General features: G+C 46.4%; 1 protein-coding gene across 2 annotated transcripts in view; it reads right to left on the reverse strand.

Moving 5' to 3' along the window:
* Positions 1 to 4,338: 4,338 nt before the first annotated feature.
* The window catches only part of NOS1 (nitric oxide synthase 1), a 123,217-nt gene continuing 111,559 nt past the window's right edge, over positions 4,339 to 15,996 (reverse strand). Inside the window, exons 24-29 of one of the 2 annotated variants that reach the window (XM_087705675.1) lie at positions 14,875 to 14,962; positions 13,063 to 13,184; positions 10,230 to 10,378; positions 9,741 to 9,935; positions 8,418 to 8,536; positions 4,339 to 5,523 (exon numbers count right to left, since the gene is read on the reverse strand). In XM_087705675.1, the coding sequence (XP_087561801.1) occupies positions 5,466 to 5,523; positions 8,418 to 8,536; positions 9,741 to 9,935; positions 10,230 to 10,378; positions 13,063 to 13,184; positions 14,875 to 14,962 (731 nt within the window). In that variant the 3' untranslated portion in view covers positions 4,339 to 5,465. The other variant, XM_087705676.1, reaches the window with a different exon arrangement.

Below are 15,996 nucleotides of genomic sequence, written 5' to 3' on the forward strand. Positions count from 1 at the left end.
GACCGTGATTTACTAAGCTGTTCTTTTCTTCTGACAACTCTGCGCATGCGCACACTGGGAACAGGCTCCAGCTGTTCTTCTGCCTCACTGATGTCTGACTCTGAAGGTAGCTGATAACTGTCGGACAGCTCTGTCCCCCTCTCTGCCTCCAACACAGAGCCCTCATCGGAGCCTTCCCCAGACTCCAGGACTGGCCCATGTTCCTCCCCAACCTCCTCACTGTCCGAATCTGCTGCCAGATCTGCTGGTCGCTGGAGGCCCACAACACAGTGCCTGTATATGATGCTAAATCATGATCAGAGTGCACAAAACCTCCGGGGGATAGATTTCCTGCCATCCCCCTCTCCAGGCTAAGCCAAATGCATTATTAATTATATTATTATTAATAGCCAAATGCCGTATTAAGAGGACCCGTAGACCCACACGGAGGGTGGGTAAACCTCATCCAAATCCCAGCACTGCTAAAACACCACCCTAACGAATGAATCCAGAAGCAGCTTGAAAAACACAAGGGCCGGAGAAGCACGAGGCATGGAATTTATTATCGTTGTTGTTATTGTTATTATTATTATTTTTTAATCGATTGCAATGCGAACAGGCATAAGTATATTTTTTCCTCTTTTTTTTTTCTTTTGAATTCCATAAAATCAGATTGAAACTATACATAAAGGTGCATGCTTGTAGAACAGTTGTGGATACCTTGCAAACATGAGCATGAATCAGTCCATGAGAGAGAGAGGGAGTGGGAGAGGGAGAGAGAGCTGCTGAGCACATTATACAAATAGAGGTTTCTGCAGCATCCAGAGCTCGGAGGAGGAAAGGCATGGAAGGGAGGCCAGCCGCTTGAAGCATTGTTATGATCGAACACAGCTCCTTCCTTCGCTCTCTCCTTCCCAAGATAGGGTTTCCTGGCATGTAGAGTTGGATTGGGTTGGGGGTGCTTGTTTTCCAAGAGGCTGTGAAATCATATAGGGTCTCCTGCTTGAGCAGGGGGTTGGACTAGAAGACCTCCAAGGGTCCCTTCCAGCACTCTTATTCTGCTATCCATCACTCGGCCCACCTGCGTTTGGAAATGCGGCTGGGATTTGTACATCTTCAATGGGTGGCAGCCACCAATAAAGTAAAGGCACATCAGGGAGACAAGGCAAAAGAGGACGGGGGATAAAAATTTGACAGGAGAAGGGCACCTCTAAATGTTTCGGCAGGGCTTGTGTTATATGGTTGCCGTTTCCAGCCCAAAATTAGGTCTTCCTTCATCCCCAACGTGCCGAAACCAACAGAACAAAAGAGAATCCAGTTTGCCCAGTCCACGGAGCTGTTTTTGCATTAGATCAAGCTGGATTAAACTGCTTGTTTCTCTTCCGTCAGGCCCCCTCTGTGCAAACTGACGATCCTGTCGGAAAAAACGCACGGTTTTTGCTCCGTGGCAGTAGGAGCAGCCCTCCACCGTGCCCCAGATGAAGCAAGATCCACAAAGAGGCTTCGTGAACACAATGGGCCTTTTAACACGCTGGGGCAGGAAAGTGGTGGGTGGAGCACAGAGAAAACCTTTGCGGTGAAACGCTTCTTCACTTCTGTCGTCTCGTCGTACACGAGGAGAGAAATCGAGAGCCGCATGGAGGGAAATGAAAGGCTGTAAACATCATTGGGTTCCTTAGTCCCAGTGAGGAGAAAAAGGAGGCCACAGGCAAAAATGGACGAGGTCCCTTCTAATGTTTTGATTATCTTGTTTCAGGAGCATTTGAGGAACAAAGATTTGCACAACGAACTAAGCTGAATCCAGCCACAGCCATGGATAAAATATATGCATAGATCAGCGCCCCTCCAAACTTTGGGGCACCGGTTCAGTGGGGGGGGGGTCAATTTATTTTACTACTGGTTCACTCATGTGCGTCGGGCTGGTGGGCGGAGCCTCCCGCCACTGCTAATACTGGTTCGTCCGATCCGCGGAGAACCGGCAGAAATCAACCTCTGGACTGGTTCCATGAAGAGTTTTTTTTCCCCACAGACTGAAGGGGGTTTTGTGTGCTGCCTGCATCCCACGAATGGGACGTTGCTCCTTTGCATGCATTGAAACATTGGTTTCTTGCATGCTGTGGCCCAGTTCAAGTCCACGGCCCATCCACGGGTTGGGGATCCCTGACGTAGATGATACAGCAAACCGAAGCCGCTCAGTTTGCTGTTATCAGCACAGGGTGGCCGGTAGCTTAGCCACTTTTTCAGGACTACTTGCCACGGCCAATTCACCACAACTCACTACAGGCAGCTCGCCGCATCACAACTTCCCGCGGCACAATTCGACATGTGTCAATTGTTTCATTCAGTGGCTGTTATTCCTGGTTATAAGCCCCGTTTCCGTCAAAATTACTGAAGCTCTTGTACTTTCTGGATTGATTTTCTATATTTTTATTATTATTATTATTATTGGCCACGGTTCCGTCCAAATTCATTTAACTTTTATATTTGTTGAATTGTCCTGTGGCGAGTTGTGCTGTAGAGAGTTGGCCATGGTGAGTCATCCTATTCCCTTTTCCACAGTTGTCTGGTTTCTTTTTTTAAACCTCTAACTGCAAAATTAAAACTAGAAACAGTGGTGGCCTAAATTGGATCAGAACCACCTGATAGATGGAAAGGGTAAAGATAAAGGTTCCCCTTGCACATAAATGTTAGTTGTTTCCAACTCTAGGGGGCGGTGCTCATCTCCGTTTCAAAGCTGAAGAGCTAGTGCTGTCCAAAGACGACTCCGTGGTCATGTGGCCAGCATGACTCAATGTCGAAGGTGCACGGAACGCTGTTCCCTTCCCACCAAAGGTGGTCCCTATTTTTCTACTTGCATTTTTTACCTGCTTTCGAACTGCTAGGTTGGCAGAGGCTGGGGCAAGTCACGGGAGCTCACTCTGTTACGCGGCGCTAGGGATCCGAACTGCCGAACTGCCAACCTTTCTGATTGACAAGCTCAGCCTCTTAGCCACTGAGCCACCGCGTCCCTTGAGATTGATGGGATAGGAGAAGCTATTTCCTTCCACACTCCTCTCGGACAAGGGGGAATAGGGAGAGGGCAAAAAAAAGAAGAAAAAAAAAGAAATAAGAAGACGAGAGTTGCAGCAAGAATGGATCCCTTTTCCTAGCCATTCTAGCCTCCCAACTCTTTGGTTGTGAGGGATCCATAACTTCAGAGCACTCTTCCCATCCTGGTCCAGGTGATCCAGGGGACAAAGGTTTAAAATTTAATGAACTATGATTGATCTCAGTTAGAGCATAGCTTGACCTTTCAGGCCTGGACAACGGGTCAGCTTAGTGAGTTGTGCAAATGTTAAATTCCTTGGTGGATTAGCTGATCCTCATTGACGGTGTTACTATAATGCTCTTTTCTTGTAGCACGCTTCTCTCATATATTCTTTTTTTTTCCTGCTCATTTTTTATTTTATTTTTTTCAACCACGGAAAAGACTGATAATCCACAGAGGAGTACAAGTAAGGTAAACACACATATAGGGACAGCCTTATGTAAACTCACAATTCACCGGCTCGCACTCCGGACATCCAAGCGATGCGGCTGCTGTAAAAGGCCACACCTAAGCAGTTGTGAGCCTACCTGGGGAAACACTGACATGCTAATAGAGTGCAAGAAATGATCCGGACCTATCACAGTGTGGTGGTTTGAATTTTTCCTCTTCTTTTTTCAGTTTCTCTTCTTTTCTTTTTTTTATATATTGAAGGCAACAAGCTATATTTCTTCTTTGATGACGAAGGCATGGTACAATCAAAAGTTTAGGAAGGCATGAATGAGGACTGAATTAGAATGCAACGTATTAGGGACTAAGGGGGGGGTTCCTAAAATGTAGACGATAGTGCAACGAAATAATAATAATAATAAAAGGTCTTGAGTTCACAGAGGCAAAGCTGGCCAATTCATTTTCCAAACAAACCACGGCCTTAAGAATGGAGCGTCATCTCACAGGATGTGCAAATCTAGGACAGCTGACTAGGATGGGTTTTCAGACCTCGCATCCAAGGTGGCCAGTTCATTTCCCAACCCAACCCAACCACTACTACAAGTTCAGCATTAGTCCAGCTACTGGATTTACTCCAAGTATTAGTTTGTCCTCCGTTTCCGACATTTGTAGTTTCTCATCAACACGTGTTAAACTTGCTGTAAACTGCTAGGAAATAAAAATTGCACCCCCCCCCCCAAAAAATAAAGGGATGGGTTTTGCCATGATCTCTTTCGCTTATCCTAACCCCCCCAGTCTCTACCACCTCTCCCCCCCAATGCAAATTGTGCCCAAATTGTTTTTGGATATTTGACAGGGCTCCAATCTGAAAGCTAGAGAGAAGCGGGGGGGGGGGGAGAGGAAAATAAGGGGAGGGACCCATTCCCAACGTTGACAGTGTCTTCAATGGTCTTCCTCATTTCCAACCTCGATTATCCAATTTCAATTGAATGGATGAATCCAGCCATCGGTTTTAGGGGTTGTTTGGTGAAAAAGCTGTAAAAGGACTCTCCCTCCCTGCTTTGAAGCTTTCTGCAAGGATTTGTGTGTGTGGGGGGGCTCTCTGGCTTGTATTTATGTTTCCACAGAGTGGGCCTTTGGGCCACATCCCTGTTCTCTCTGCTTCTCTAACCCAGGGCTTTCTGTCTATCCAGCACGAAAACAAAAACCATTTCAGGGTTATGGAGTCCACTCATCATTCAGGGCATCTTTCCATCTCTCGTAAATCTCTAGAAGGGAAGGCTGGAGTACCACTGCTTCTCGGTCAACGCCTTTACGGCTTGGTAAGTGCTGGGTTTTTGTAAACTTGCAAGGGATGGGAGAAGAGGAGGAAGGAGGAGGAGAAGGAGAGCCCCAAAGAGCACAGCGACATTAAGACAGTTCAAACAGAACACAGCATGCTGTGTGTGAAACAGCGGAGAGGCTGTGCAGGAGCAGAGATACAGAAAAAGCACGGGCCATCTCCCTTTCTCCCCAACCGTTCACCAAAGACGAGGGGACATCACCCCCCCCAAAAGGAAAAATAACATAGAGAAAGCGAGCGGATGATTTTGAAGCCAATCGTGCTGAGTGGACGGGCGGAGATTTTTGGGGAGCAATGCTACCCTTCTGGGTCGGGCATGCCACCAGAAAGCTTGGCCCTCCAAATCCCAAACTTGCAGAGAATGGATCGCTAAAGGAAGGGATTTCATGCAGAGCCTCGGAAACGGCCTTATCCACACCAAGAGGGAGGACGAAAGGTGGTGGCTTTGCTTTTTTTTTCGGCGGGGGAAAAAAAAGCCACGGCAAAGTTGTTTTAAAAAGCCATCGCGCTTCAGCAGGGTTGCTCCAGAGAGGAAGGGCGAGAAAAGAAAAAAACGACCACAGGATGGGATGAGGGAGGGGTGGTGGTGGCGGAGGAGAAATGAGAATCAACTCCATCGGTCCGTTCCTTTTATCGCCCATCAGTGCACCATCAGTAGCTGCGCTTCCTTCAGGACACAATAACCGGACGGCACACAGAAGAGCGAAGGTCGTGGACTGCCGTGTCCCTGGAGAAAAGGAGTGGATGCGGAGCAGTCAGTTTACAGGATCCAGCCCCCCTCATAGCCTGGAACCGTGCAGCAGGAGCTGCCGTGATCGGCCTGGCTTGGCATCCCACCTCGGGGCCCCACCGTCCAGATTAGGAACAAAACACCCTGCAAGAAAGCTGGTGGTTAGGACTGGCGTCAGAGTTCCTTCTTGAGCATCAGGTGTAACCATGGCTGGCCCCAAAAATGCTGAGGTGTGCTCAGGGGTGTTTAACCCTTGGAAGTCCCCAGAGCTGTGAGATAGAGGGAGGAGCCCCCCTCCCCTTCCCCAAACAGAAAAGCCAGTGGCAGAACAGGTCTGGAGCAAGCCATCTATTCTTTTGGAACTTTGGCCTGCCGCACTTTCTATTATTCTACTATGCATTTTTCTATTGTGGGGAAATGGGATTGTATGGAGTTAGATGCGATGTAGCCATAACAACATTCTTTCTAGAAAGCCAAGGTCATCCTTTGTCTCTTCACCTGACTGGAACTGGATGGGTGGAATTGCCAGTGTGGCAGTGGGAGATTGGACCATGGGATGGACTGGTGGGTGTGGGGGCAAGATCTTGAATTTCAACTGGGTGGGGAAAACCGGAAAGGCTTCAGATTCGGGTTTTCCCAGCTGTGTCAACATGGCTCTCTTCATAAATTGGTACTTTGAGCAATACTTTGCCTTGGACTCTGATTTACTTTTGGATGCTGTTTGGAATCCTGACACTTTGGAAGATTCTTCCCTTTTTACCTTCCATTTCATCGCAGGGGTATCGTAAGTCTTAACTTGACTGCTCAAAGTTTACCCTTGGCACCAAGAGTTTAGCCACGTCAGGAGTCTTTCTTAATTTTGCATTTTTGACAAACTGCCTATAAAGAGGATCTGGATCCAGCCAGATTTGTTTGCTGGTTTGTTTATATCCCATAATTCATACATTCGCTTTAAATAACCTCTTTTTTCTGGCTCTGAGTTGTAATAACAGGTTATTATGGCACGGTTTTCATATATATGAAAATATATATCCCATTATTATTATTATTATTATTATTATACAATTGTATCACAGCAGCCAGTTGTTTCGCCGGATTTGGCATTGGTTACTAGTCGGGCCCCACCCAGGGGCCTAGGACGTTGTAACGTATTTTTGTAATATAATTTTCGTAATATGCGTGCAGATCCAAGCAGTGCGGCTTTTTGCATTTGACTGATGGTGATTTTGTCAATTTTTAACTGTTTTAAATGTAATTCCAGTGCTTTTGGAATAGCACCCAGTGTGCCAATTACCACTGGAATTACCACTGCTGATTTGTGCCATAGTCGTTGAATTTCAATTTTTAATTGAATAATAATAATAATAATAATAATAATAATAATAATAATAATAATAATAATAATAATTCCTATCAACTGCTTGGGTCTGCACGCATATTACGAAAATACGTTACGACGTCCTAGGCCCCTGGGTGGGGCCCGACTAGTAACCAATGCCAAATCCGCCAAAACAACTGGCCCCTGTGATACAATTGTATAATAATAATAATGTCACAATCATAGACATCGCAATACCAGGTGATAGCAGGGTCGCCGAGAAGGAACATGAAAAAATCGCAAGATACCAGGACTTAAAAATTGAAATTCAACGACTAGGTGACTTGGGCTGAGAATGGGGCACGGGCTCAAAGTCACCCAGCTGGGTTTCACAGTTAAGACGGGACTAGAACTCACAGTTGCCTGGAGATTAGTCCAAAGTTACTCAGCTGGGTTTCATGCCTAAGGTGGAAGTGGAACTCACCATCTCCTGGTGATTGGTCCAAGGTCGCCGGCTGACTTTTGTTCCTATGGTGGAACTAGAACTTACTGCCGCCTGGTGATGGCTCAAAGTCACCCAGCTGGCTTTCATGGTTATGAAACTAGAACTCACCATTATCTCTTTCTAGCCTGGTGCCTTAACTGCTAGACCAGGGGTTGGCAACTTTAAGCACTCAAAGAGCCATTTGGACCCGTTTCCCACAGAAAAGAAAACACCGGGAGTCACAAAACCCTTCCCGTGTCTGACTATTTCCTGAGCGTCCACAGAACTAGCATATGTAGTTGAATTAAACTTTCTGTTTTTCTTCCGAAACATTTCTTTCCTTGGATTTATCCTTGGTTGGCCTACTGGGGGTCGAAAAGCTCAATAAATTGTGTGCCGGCGGGTGTCGCACATTGGTGGTTGGGACGCATATTTTGAGCTACAGGGAGCCACAGCAGAGGGATGAAAGAGCCACATTGTGGCTCCAGAGATGTGGATTGCTGATCCCTCTGCTAGACCGAGCTAGCTCAAATATTCTGTCCTGCTAGGAGTGTTCAAACTACAGGTGGGACACAACTGAATTTCTCCACCACAAATCTATGGGCAGAAAAATCCTCAACCCAGGAGGACTCTTGGAGAAAGAGAATTTTTCTTCCTTCAGGATCCCAAGGAAGAAATTCCTTCTGGATTTCATCCCTTGAGGTGCAACAGGATGACGGGGGGGTGGGGGTGGGGGTGGCTGGGAGAAGACCGGACAATGCAAAAGAGGACTTTCGCACCCGTTCATTGGTCACTTCCTTACAAAATAAGAGCAAGAATATCACGCTCAAGAAAATACCTCCAAGATTGTCTTCTCCTTTGGAATAATTTCTAACGAAAAGCTCTGTTTGTCAAAGTATGTGAGATCTGGCAGGAGAAATGCAGGAGAATTTCTGATTCTCCTTTTAGCCCGCCTAAATTTTTTTTATGAAAGTTTGAAAGTTGCCCTCCAAACTATGAAAGGTGTTCATTTCCCCCCAACACATCTTGAGAACCCAGAAGCCCAGGTGAGAAGGGAACATTTCGCAAAAGCTGGAAAAAGGCGCTCACTCATCTGTGTCTTTTTTGCTTTCCTCGATCTGCGCGATGGATTCTGATCGGAGGCGATTGGTCACTTCGTATGTGCGTAGAGTGACCCCAAAGATATCTTCGTGGTATCGGTTGTCATCCTGCAAAATGATATGTTTGTGGGGAGGGGAGAGAGGGAGAGGAGGAGGAAGAGGGAGAGAAAAACAGAAGAGAAAAATAGAGAAAAAAGAAATTAGAGAAAGATAGAAGGAAAGAGAATGAGAAATAGAGAAAAAAAGGAGAGAGAAAAAGGGGGAGAGAAAAAGGGAGAGAAAGAGAGAGAGAAAGAAAGAAGAGAAAGAGAGCAGGAGAGAAAGAAAGAGACAGAAGAGAGAGAGAAGAGAGAAACAGGAGAAAGAGAGAGAAAGAGACAGGAGGAGAGAAAGAAAAAGAAAAAAGAAAGAGATAGAAGGAGAATGAGAAATAGAGAAACAAGGGAGAGGGAGAGAAACAGAAGAAAGAGAGTGAGAGTAGGAGAATGAGAGAAAGACGGGTGAGGGTGAGAGAGAAGAGAGAAAGTGAGAGAGAGAAAAAGAGAAGAGGAGAGTAGAGAGAGAGGGAAAGAGACAGGACAAGGAGAGAGAGAAAAAGAAAAAAGAAAGAGATAGAAGGAAAGAGAATGAGAAATAGAGAAACAAAGGAGAGGGAGAGAAACAGAAGAAAGAGAGTGAGAGTAGGAGAATGAGAGAAAGGTGGGTGGGAGAGAGAGAGAGAAGAGAGAAAGTGAGAGAGAAAAAGAGAAGAGGAGAGGAGAGAGAGAGAAAGAAGAGAAAGAGAGCAGGTGAGAAAGACAGAAAGAGACAGGAGAGAGAGAGGAGAGAAACAGAAGAAAGAGAGAGAGAAAGAGACAGGAGAAGGAGAGGGAGAAAAAGAGAAAAAAGAAAGAGATAGAAGGAAAAAGAATGAAATAGAGAAACAAAGGAGAGGGAGAGAGAGAGAAACAGAAAGAGTGAGAGTAGGAAAATGAGAGAAAGACGGGTGAGAGAGAGAGAGAAGAGAGTGGGAGAGAAAAGAGAAGAGAGGAGAGGAGAGAGAGAGAGATCAGGAAGAGTTTAGTAGCACCTTTTCTAACTGGCAAGTCTTATGAAGGCTAAAGGCAGCATTTTACCAAAGTGGTAAAGTGAAAGTGGCAAACTTTCACTTTCAAGAAGGTGAAAACCGCAGGCACTTTTGGAGTAGGTTTTCACCAGCTTTGTGCCAATATGATAAATCCCAATGAATTGTTCTTTGAGGAACTTTCCTGCCTCAGAGTTCTTTCTGCTATGGATGTATTTATTTACTTGGAACCTTGACATGGTGGCTCACCCTCAGTTTGCTAATGAACGCAATTCCTTCCTCGGCTGACAGCTTCCCCTGTTGCCGAACGATGCTTTGGATGGTCTTGAGGACATCTCCAGCCATGGTGACATCCCCGCACACATAGACATGGCCACCTTTCTCCTTCAGTGCTTTGTAGACTGAGCTCGCCAGTTGCTCCTGCAGGATGTCCTGCACATATTTCTATAAAAAGGAAAAGGAGTTTTACACCACATTGGCGGGTAGTCCTTGACTGAAGGCAGTTGTTAAATGAGTCACACCAGATTTGACAACCTTTTGCAGGTAAGGGAATCATGGAGCCGTTGAGCCAATCCAGCTCCCCTCCCCATTGACTTTGCTTTTTGACTCTCTTTGGAATGGTGTGTAGACATTGTTTATCTCTCTGTGTCTGTTGATGGCTGACTTGTCTGAGCGACAGACATCTGGGAAATGACCAGGAATCAGCTTGGGGTGGGATGTGGATAAGGGGGGAATTACCTTTGGTTTTTCTGGTTCACGAGAATAGGCTGTGAACAGCTCTTTGAAGATCCCGCTGCTCTTGGCCAGTAGAGTCTCTTCTTTGTAAATGTGATCGATCTTGGATTGTCGGCAACCGAAGACCAGTGTCATGGGGCATGGTTTCAGCCCTGGTGAGAAAATTGGGAGAAGAAGAAGGGTTGTCTGAAGTTGGATCTCAGATTACTGCAGCAGGCTTGGGAGGGGTGTACCTCATTGGGGAATGTGATTTATGACACAGACTGAGGGGAGGGAAGGAACGGGGTAAAGTTCAGCTATAACTCAAACAAGGCTTAGATCTGACTGCGAAAAGATCTTGCCTATGGTGCTCCTAATAAATGACTAGTTTTGTATTGAAACTTGGCTTGAGGCTCATGAATCAACTAGGGCATTTTTAGGAAACCTGACAGAGCATGCATAGTACCTTCTTAAAACCTCCAGTGATGGAGCACCTACAACTTCTGGAGGTAAGCTTTTCCACTGATTAATTGTTCTCACTATCAGGAAATTTCTCCTCAGTTCTAGATTGGATCTCTAATGATCTTCCATCCATTACTTCTTGTCCTGCCTTCAAGTGCTTTGGAGAATAGGAATGTTAGGAATATAATCTAACGGTTGGGTTGGCAATATATAAATCATGTAACAATGCTGTACCTGTTTCTTTAAAGCATACTGTAAAATGTGATTGGTTGCTGTTTCCTCAATCGGCCATAAGAGGGAGCCAGAATGACTGTTAGCTCTCTGTTTGTTAGATACTGGGCTGATCTGATCTGAGTGTTTTGGAAGCTGGCTGTTAGAAAGTGCCATGAGCTATTGTAAGTTTTGCAACTGATAGCAAACTTTGAGTACCGGACTGTTTGTATGATTATGGACTATGTTATTTGGAGTATCCCTTAACTGAAATACATTGATGACTGACTGTCTTATCTGTGTATGACTTGGACTGTTTGATGGACTCTGATACCTCTATTTCCACGAGAGTAAAAGACTATTTAAACTGCAGTGTCTCTGTATGTTGGTTTGTGTGTTCTCCAACACAACTCTCACAACACTTCTCTGAAAGTACTTGCTCTCCCAACAGGGAGCTTACCTAACAGGTTGATCCCCTCTTCTCTATGACCGGCCCTCAAGTACTAGATGGTTGGTATCATACCACCCCTAGTCCTTCTCTTCATTAGACTAGACATATTTAATTAACTCAGTCATTCACTCATATGGTTTTGCCTCCAGATCTCTAATCCTTGGGTGGATGACAGAACCTTCTAACTTCCTCCGTATATTGATTCCACGCTGGTTTGTGCAGTCCTTTAAACTCAGGATAACGAAATATCACATAGATTGCCTGAACATACAAACCAGGTGACAGCTCAAATTGATAACCAGGTTCATAAAAGTTCTTAAGGCAACAGTTGGGTTCCTCTACAACATTGGGAATTAGAAGCTATCAAACCACATTTTAGCTTAGCCTGCCATGATATACAAATTAAACCAGACAGTCCAGTTGCCTATTGAAAAAAAAGCTTTGGACCCCCATGACATGGACGATCGAGAATCTCCACAGAAACTCATCTCAATGTTCTAGTTCAGGGGGTCACCAACCTTTCGGACCTCAGGGACCATTAAATTCATACTTTTAAATTCCGCAGACCACTAATATGATCTGCCTAATGACTGGCTGGGTTGGTGTGGCTAGATGGTTATGTGACTGGGTGGGCATGGCCAACTCGATGTCATTCACGTTGAGGGGCGCCTTGCCAGCCTCTACTCGCCACTCCTCGTTTGCCCGCCAGGGCTCCTTAGGGCCCCAACAGGAAGCAGTTGTTGGAGCTAAGCTGCCCCCAGGAGAAAGGAGTTGGCAAAACAACTCAGTTCAAATTGGATCTGGCCAAGAAGGAGGCTCAGCAGAAGCACCTCACTGAGGACTACGAGCATGGGCTTTCCAAGCAGAGGGAAGACCTGTGGGAGTGCAAGGCCAGGTGCCGGCGCCTGGAGGCTCAGTGGGTTGAGATGGTCAGCCAGTTCCAGGCCATGATGCAGTCCCACTGGAACGAGGCCCTCCGGCTCTTCGCCACCAGCGGCTCTTCCTTCCAGCCTTCGCCCAAAGCCCCCCACCAGGAGGCCGAAGCAGACCCCAAGCTGGAATTTCTGCCCCCCTCCGACCCACACAAAAAGACCCCAAAGGGGGAAACTCTCTGCAGCAACACAAGCGTTCATTGTACGTATCCGGCCCCAGGGGCCGTAGTATGAGGACCCCTGATTTAGTGCAATGTAAAAAATGCAAATAATTTGTCTGTGGACCCCCAGTTGGTGACCACTGTTCTAGAGAGCCTCAATGATCAATCTTTCCAGACAGTGCAGATCAGGGCTGGGTTTCAACCGGTTCGCACCGGTCCCTGCGATCCGGTTGGTCGCCGAACCCGGAAGTAAGTAACTTCCGGGAACGGCGAAGCCCCCCCCGCGCCCGCGCGCGCCCGCACACCCGCGCCCGCTCCTTACCCGGTTTTTTTGAATTTCGCGCTTTCCACGCATGCGCAGAACGCCTGCGCGATCCTCCAGGAGCAGCTGGAGCATCGCGCAGACGCTAATACGCATGCGCGCGCGCATGGTCCAAAATTGCACACAACTGTGTGTGGAGGAGGAGGAGGAGAGAAACAGAAGGAGAGGAGAGAGATTCCAAAGGCAAGAGAGATTTCCAAAGAGGTTCATCTTTTAGCGCACGGCTCGTGCGTGTCAAAATATATCCTCTCCCTGAAATCTGTTTGTTTGCTACTGTTGCACATCACCTATCCATTTACTTTTCCCCAAATTAACCAACCTTTATGTTTGAGATCAAAGAGCCGCTGTTGCCAGAAGCTCCGAAAAGGTGCAATTCCAGTCCCGGGGCCAATCAGAATGCAGGGAAGCTTGGGATCTTGTGGCATGTGAAATCCAGGTGCCCTGGAGAAACAAAACAGGAGTTTCACGTTATGGCCTTCCAACGGCCAGCAGAGTCGGCAGCAGAGTCGGGCAGTGAGGAGGTTGAGGAGGAACGGGGGCCAGTGCTGGAGTCTGGGGAAGGCTCGGATGAGGACTCGGAGATCGGGCCAAGGCCGTCTGGCAGGTCTCAGCTGCCTTCGGAGCTAGATAATAGCCAGGCAGATGAGCAGCTGGAGCCTGAAGACACAGACTTCAACAGATAATTAGAACTGCAGAAGGAACAAGGGCTACCAACCTGCCTTCCATTGAGGACCTGCACACTGCATGAGTCAAAAAGAGGGCTGTGAAAATAGCTACAGACCCCTCGCATCCTGGACATAAATTGTTTCAGCTCCTACCCTCAAAACGACCCTGCACACCACAACAACTAGACACAAGGATAGTTTTTTCCCCGAACGCCATCACACTGCTTAACAACTAAATCCCTCAACACTGTCAAACTATTCACTAAGGCTGCGTTACTATTAATCTTCTCATCGTTCCTATCATCCATCTCCTCCCACTTATGACTGTATGACTGTAACTTTGTTTGCTTGTATCCTTACGATTTATACTGATTGTTTCCTAGTATGATTTGATTGCTTATTTGTATCCTATGACTGTCATTTAAGTGTCGTACCTTATGATTCTTGATGATTTTTTTTAAATTTTAATTTAATTTTAATTTAATTAACCACATTGATATGCTGCCCAATCCCGAAGGTCTTTTTAATGTACACCGAGAGCCTATGCACCAAAGACAAATTCCTTGTGTGTCCAATCACACTTGGCCAATAAAGAATCCCATTCTATTGAAGTCCGTGCATCTTAAAGTGGTTCAGGTTGAAGAGAGCGCCGAAGGTGGAAGAAGCTAATCTACTTTAATCCGAAGTAAAACATTTATCAGCCACCCGACTATTGTATGAATATACCTGGAGAAAGAATGCTTCCACCATCCCTAGGGAATTGGTCCTCCGGTTGAAGTTTTATAACAACCAGAATCTCTTGTTATAACTTAAGGACGTACAATCACTTTCTCCGAGGCTGTTGTAACTTTGAACCATCATTCGATGAATGCTTGTTTAAGTCAAGGATCACCTGTAATGCAGTTTCGGCTTTGACCAAGACAAATTTTGGAGTCAAAGGTTAAATAGCAAGTGAATTGATTCTTAGCATTGTGGTCAACCTAGAACAGTGATGGCAAACCGTTTTGGTACTGAGGGCCAAAAAAGGGAGCGTGTGCGGGCGCGTAGCACCAAGTACCAAAAGGAGCACTTCGGGCGTGTGTGCATGGTTCACACTCATTTGGGCCATGGCCAGGAAGAGAAGTTGCCCAGGGGGCATGCGTGCACCGGGAAATGTACTTCTAGTTTCCAGCAAGTCTTCCAGTTACCAATCAACTGGCTGGCATGCCTGCTCACGCCAGAAAAGAGAAGACCAGGTCTTCCAGTTTCTGGCACTGCCACCCAAAGGCCAGCTGATTGTTGTGTGCACATGCGTGCCAGAAACCCAGAAGAGGAATGGGTGCTGCCAGGCAATATGGCTGCATGTGCCACATCACGGACCTGGACTAAAGTGGAACCTGTTTCTGGGAACTTCAACAAGATTGAAAGCAGACTGGCACCCAAGTGGTTCAGTTTCATTTTCGAATCTTCACTTCATCCCACCTTACCCTCTGACGAAGCACGGAACTACTTCATCCTCCTGTATCTGGTTGAACCAGGAAGAACATACTCCATGGTGTATTGGGCCTTCTCCATCTAGGAAAAGATGCAAACGGTGTTAGATCATATTTGGTGAGATTCCAAAAGCACGCACATACACACACGCACACACACACACTTTAAAAAAGAAAACACTTTAACTTCAATGTTCTAATGTTCAAGGGAAGTGTCAGGATGTAATCTACAAACACTGAGGACAATGATATTATGGGCATGATAAAGAGGCTTATAAAGTATATAAATACTATATTTACAGTATTTTGTATAAATGCTATATTTATGAGGGATGTGGTGGCTCAGTGGCTAAGACACTAAGTTTGTCGGTCGGAAAGGTCGGCAGTTTGGCTGTTCGAATCCCTAGCGCCGCATAACGGAGTGAGATCCCGTGAGCTTCTGCCAACCTAGCAGTTTGAAAGCAGGTAAAAAATGCAAGTAGAAAAATAAGAACCACCTTTGGTGGGAAGGGAACAGCGTTCCGTGCACCTTTGGTATTGAGTCATGCCGGCCACATGACCACGGAGACGTCTTCGGACAGCGCTGGCTCTTCGGCTTTGAAACGGAGATGAACACCACCTCCTAGAGTTGGGAACGACTAGCATGCATGTGTGGGGGAAACCTTTACCTTACTATATTTATAACATTTATATCAGAGGTGCTGGTTCAGCCCGGTTTGGCAGCTGAGAGCGAACCACTATGATGGCTCTTTTGGCTTGCCCACCTGCCTGCGAACTATACCTGTTTTTATGGCAAAAGGTAAATCGTGCACCGGAGTACCGTGTGTGGCGCCTGCACAAGCTCCGATAATCAGCTGGTTGTTGCAGGGGCAGTGGGTGTCAGGCCCATGCGCCAGAGGTGGGTTCCTACCAGTTCGCACTATTCGGTAGAACCGGTTCGTCAAATCTACCGAACCGGTTAGAAGAGGTTCCACCAGTGGACCCGGAAAGCAGGCCACACCTACAGAAGAGGTTCCAAACTTTTTTGAAACCCACCACTGGTCCTTGGATATGATTATTCTACACTATCATGCTCATATTTATAAAACTCAGTGCCTCTATGAAAGGTAAGGATGA

Source organism: Thamnophis sirtalis, unplaced genomic scaffold (genome assembly GCF_051295495.1).
Source record: "Thamnophis sirtalis isolate CommonGarterSnake01/CBP01778 unplaced genomic scaffold, rThaSir2_p1.2 scaffold_2, whole genome shotgun sequence".
NCBI classification, from domain to species: Eukaryota; Metazoa; Chordata; class Lepidosauria; order Squamata; family Natricidae; genus Thamnophis; species Thamnophis sirtalis.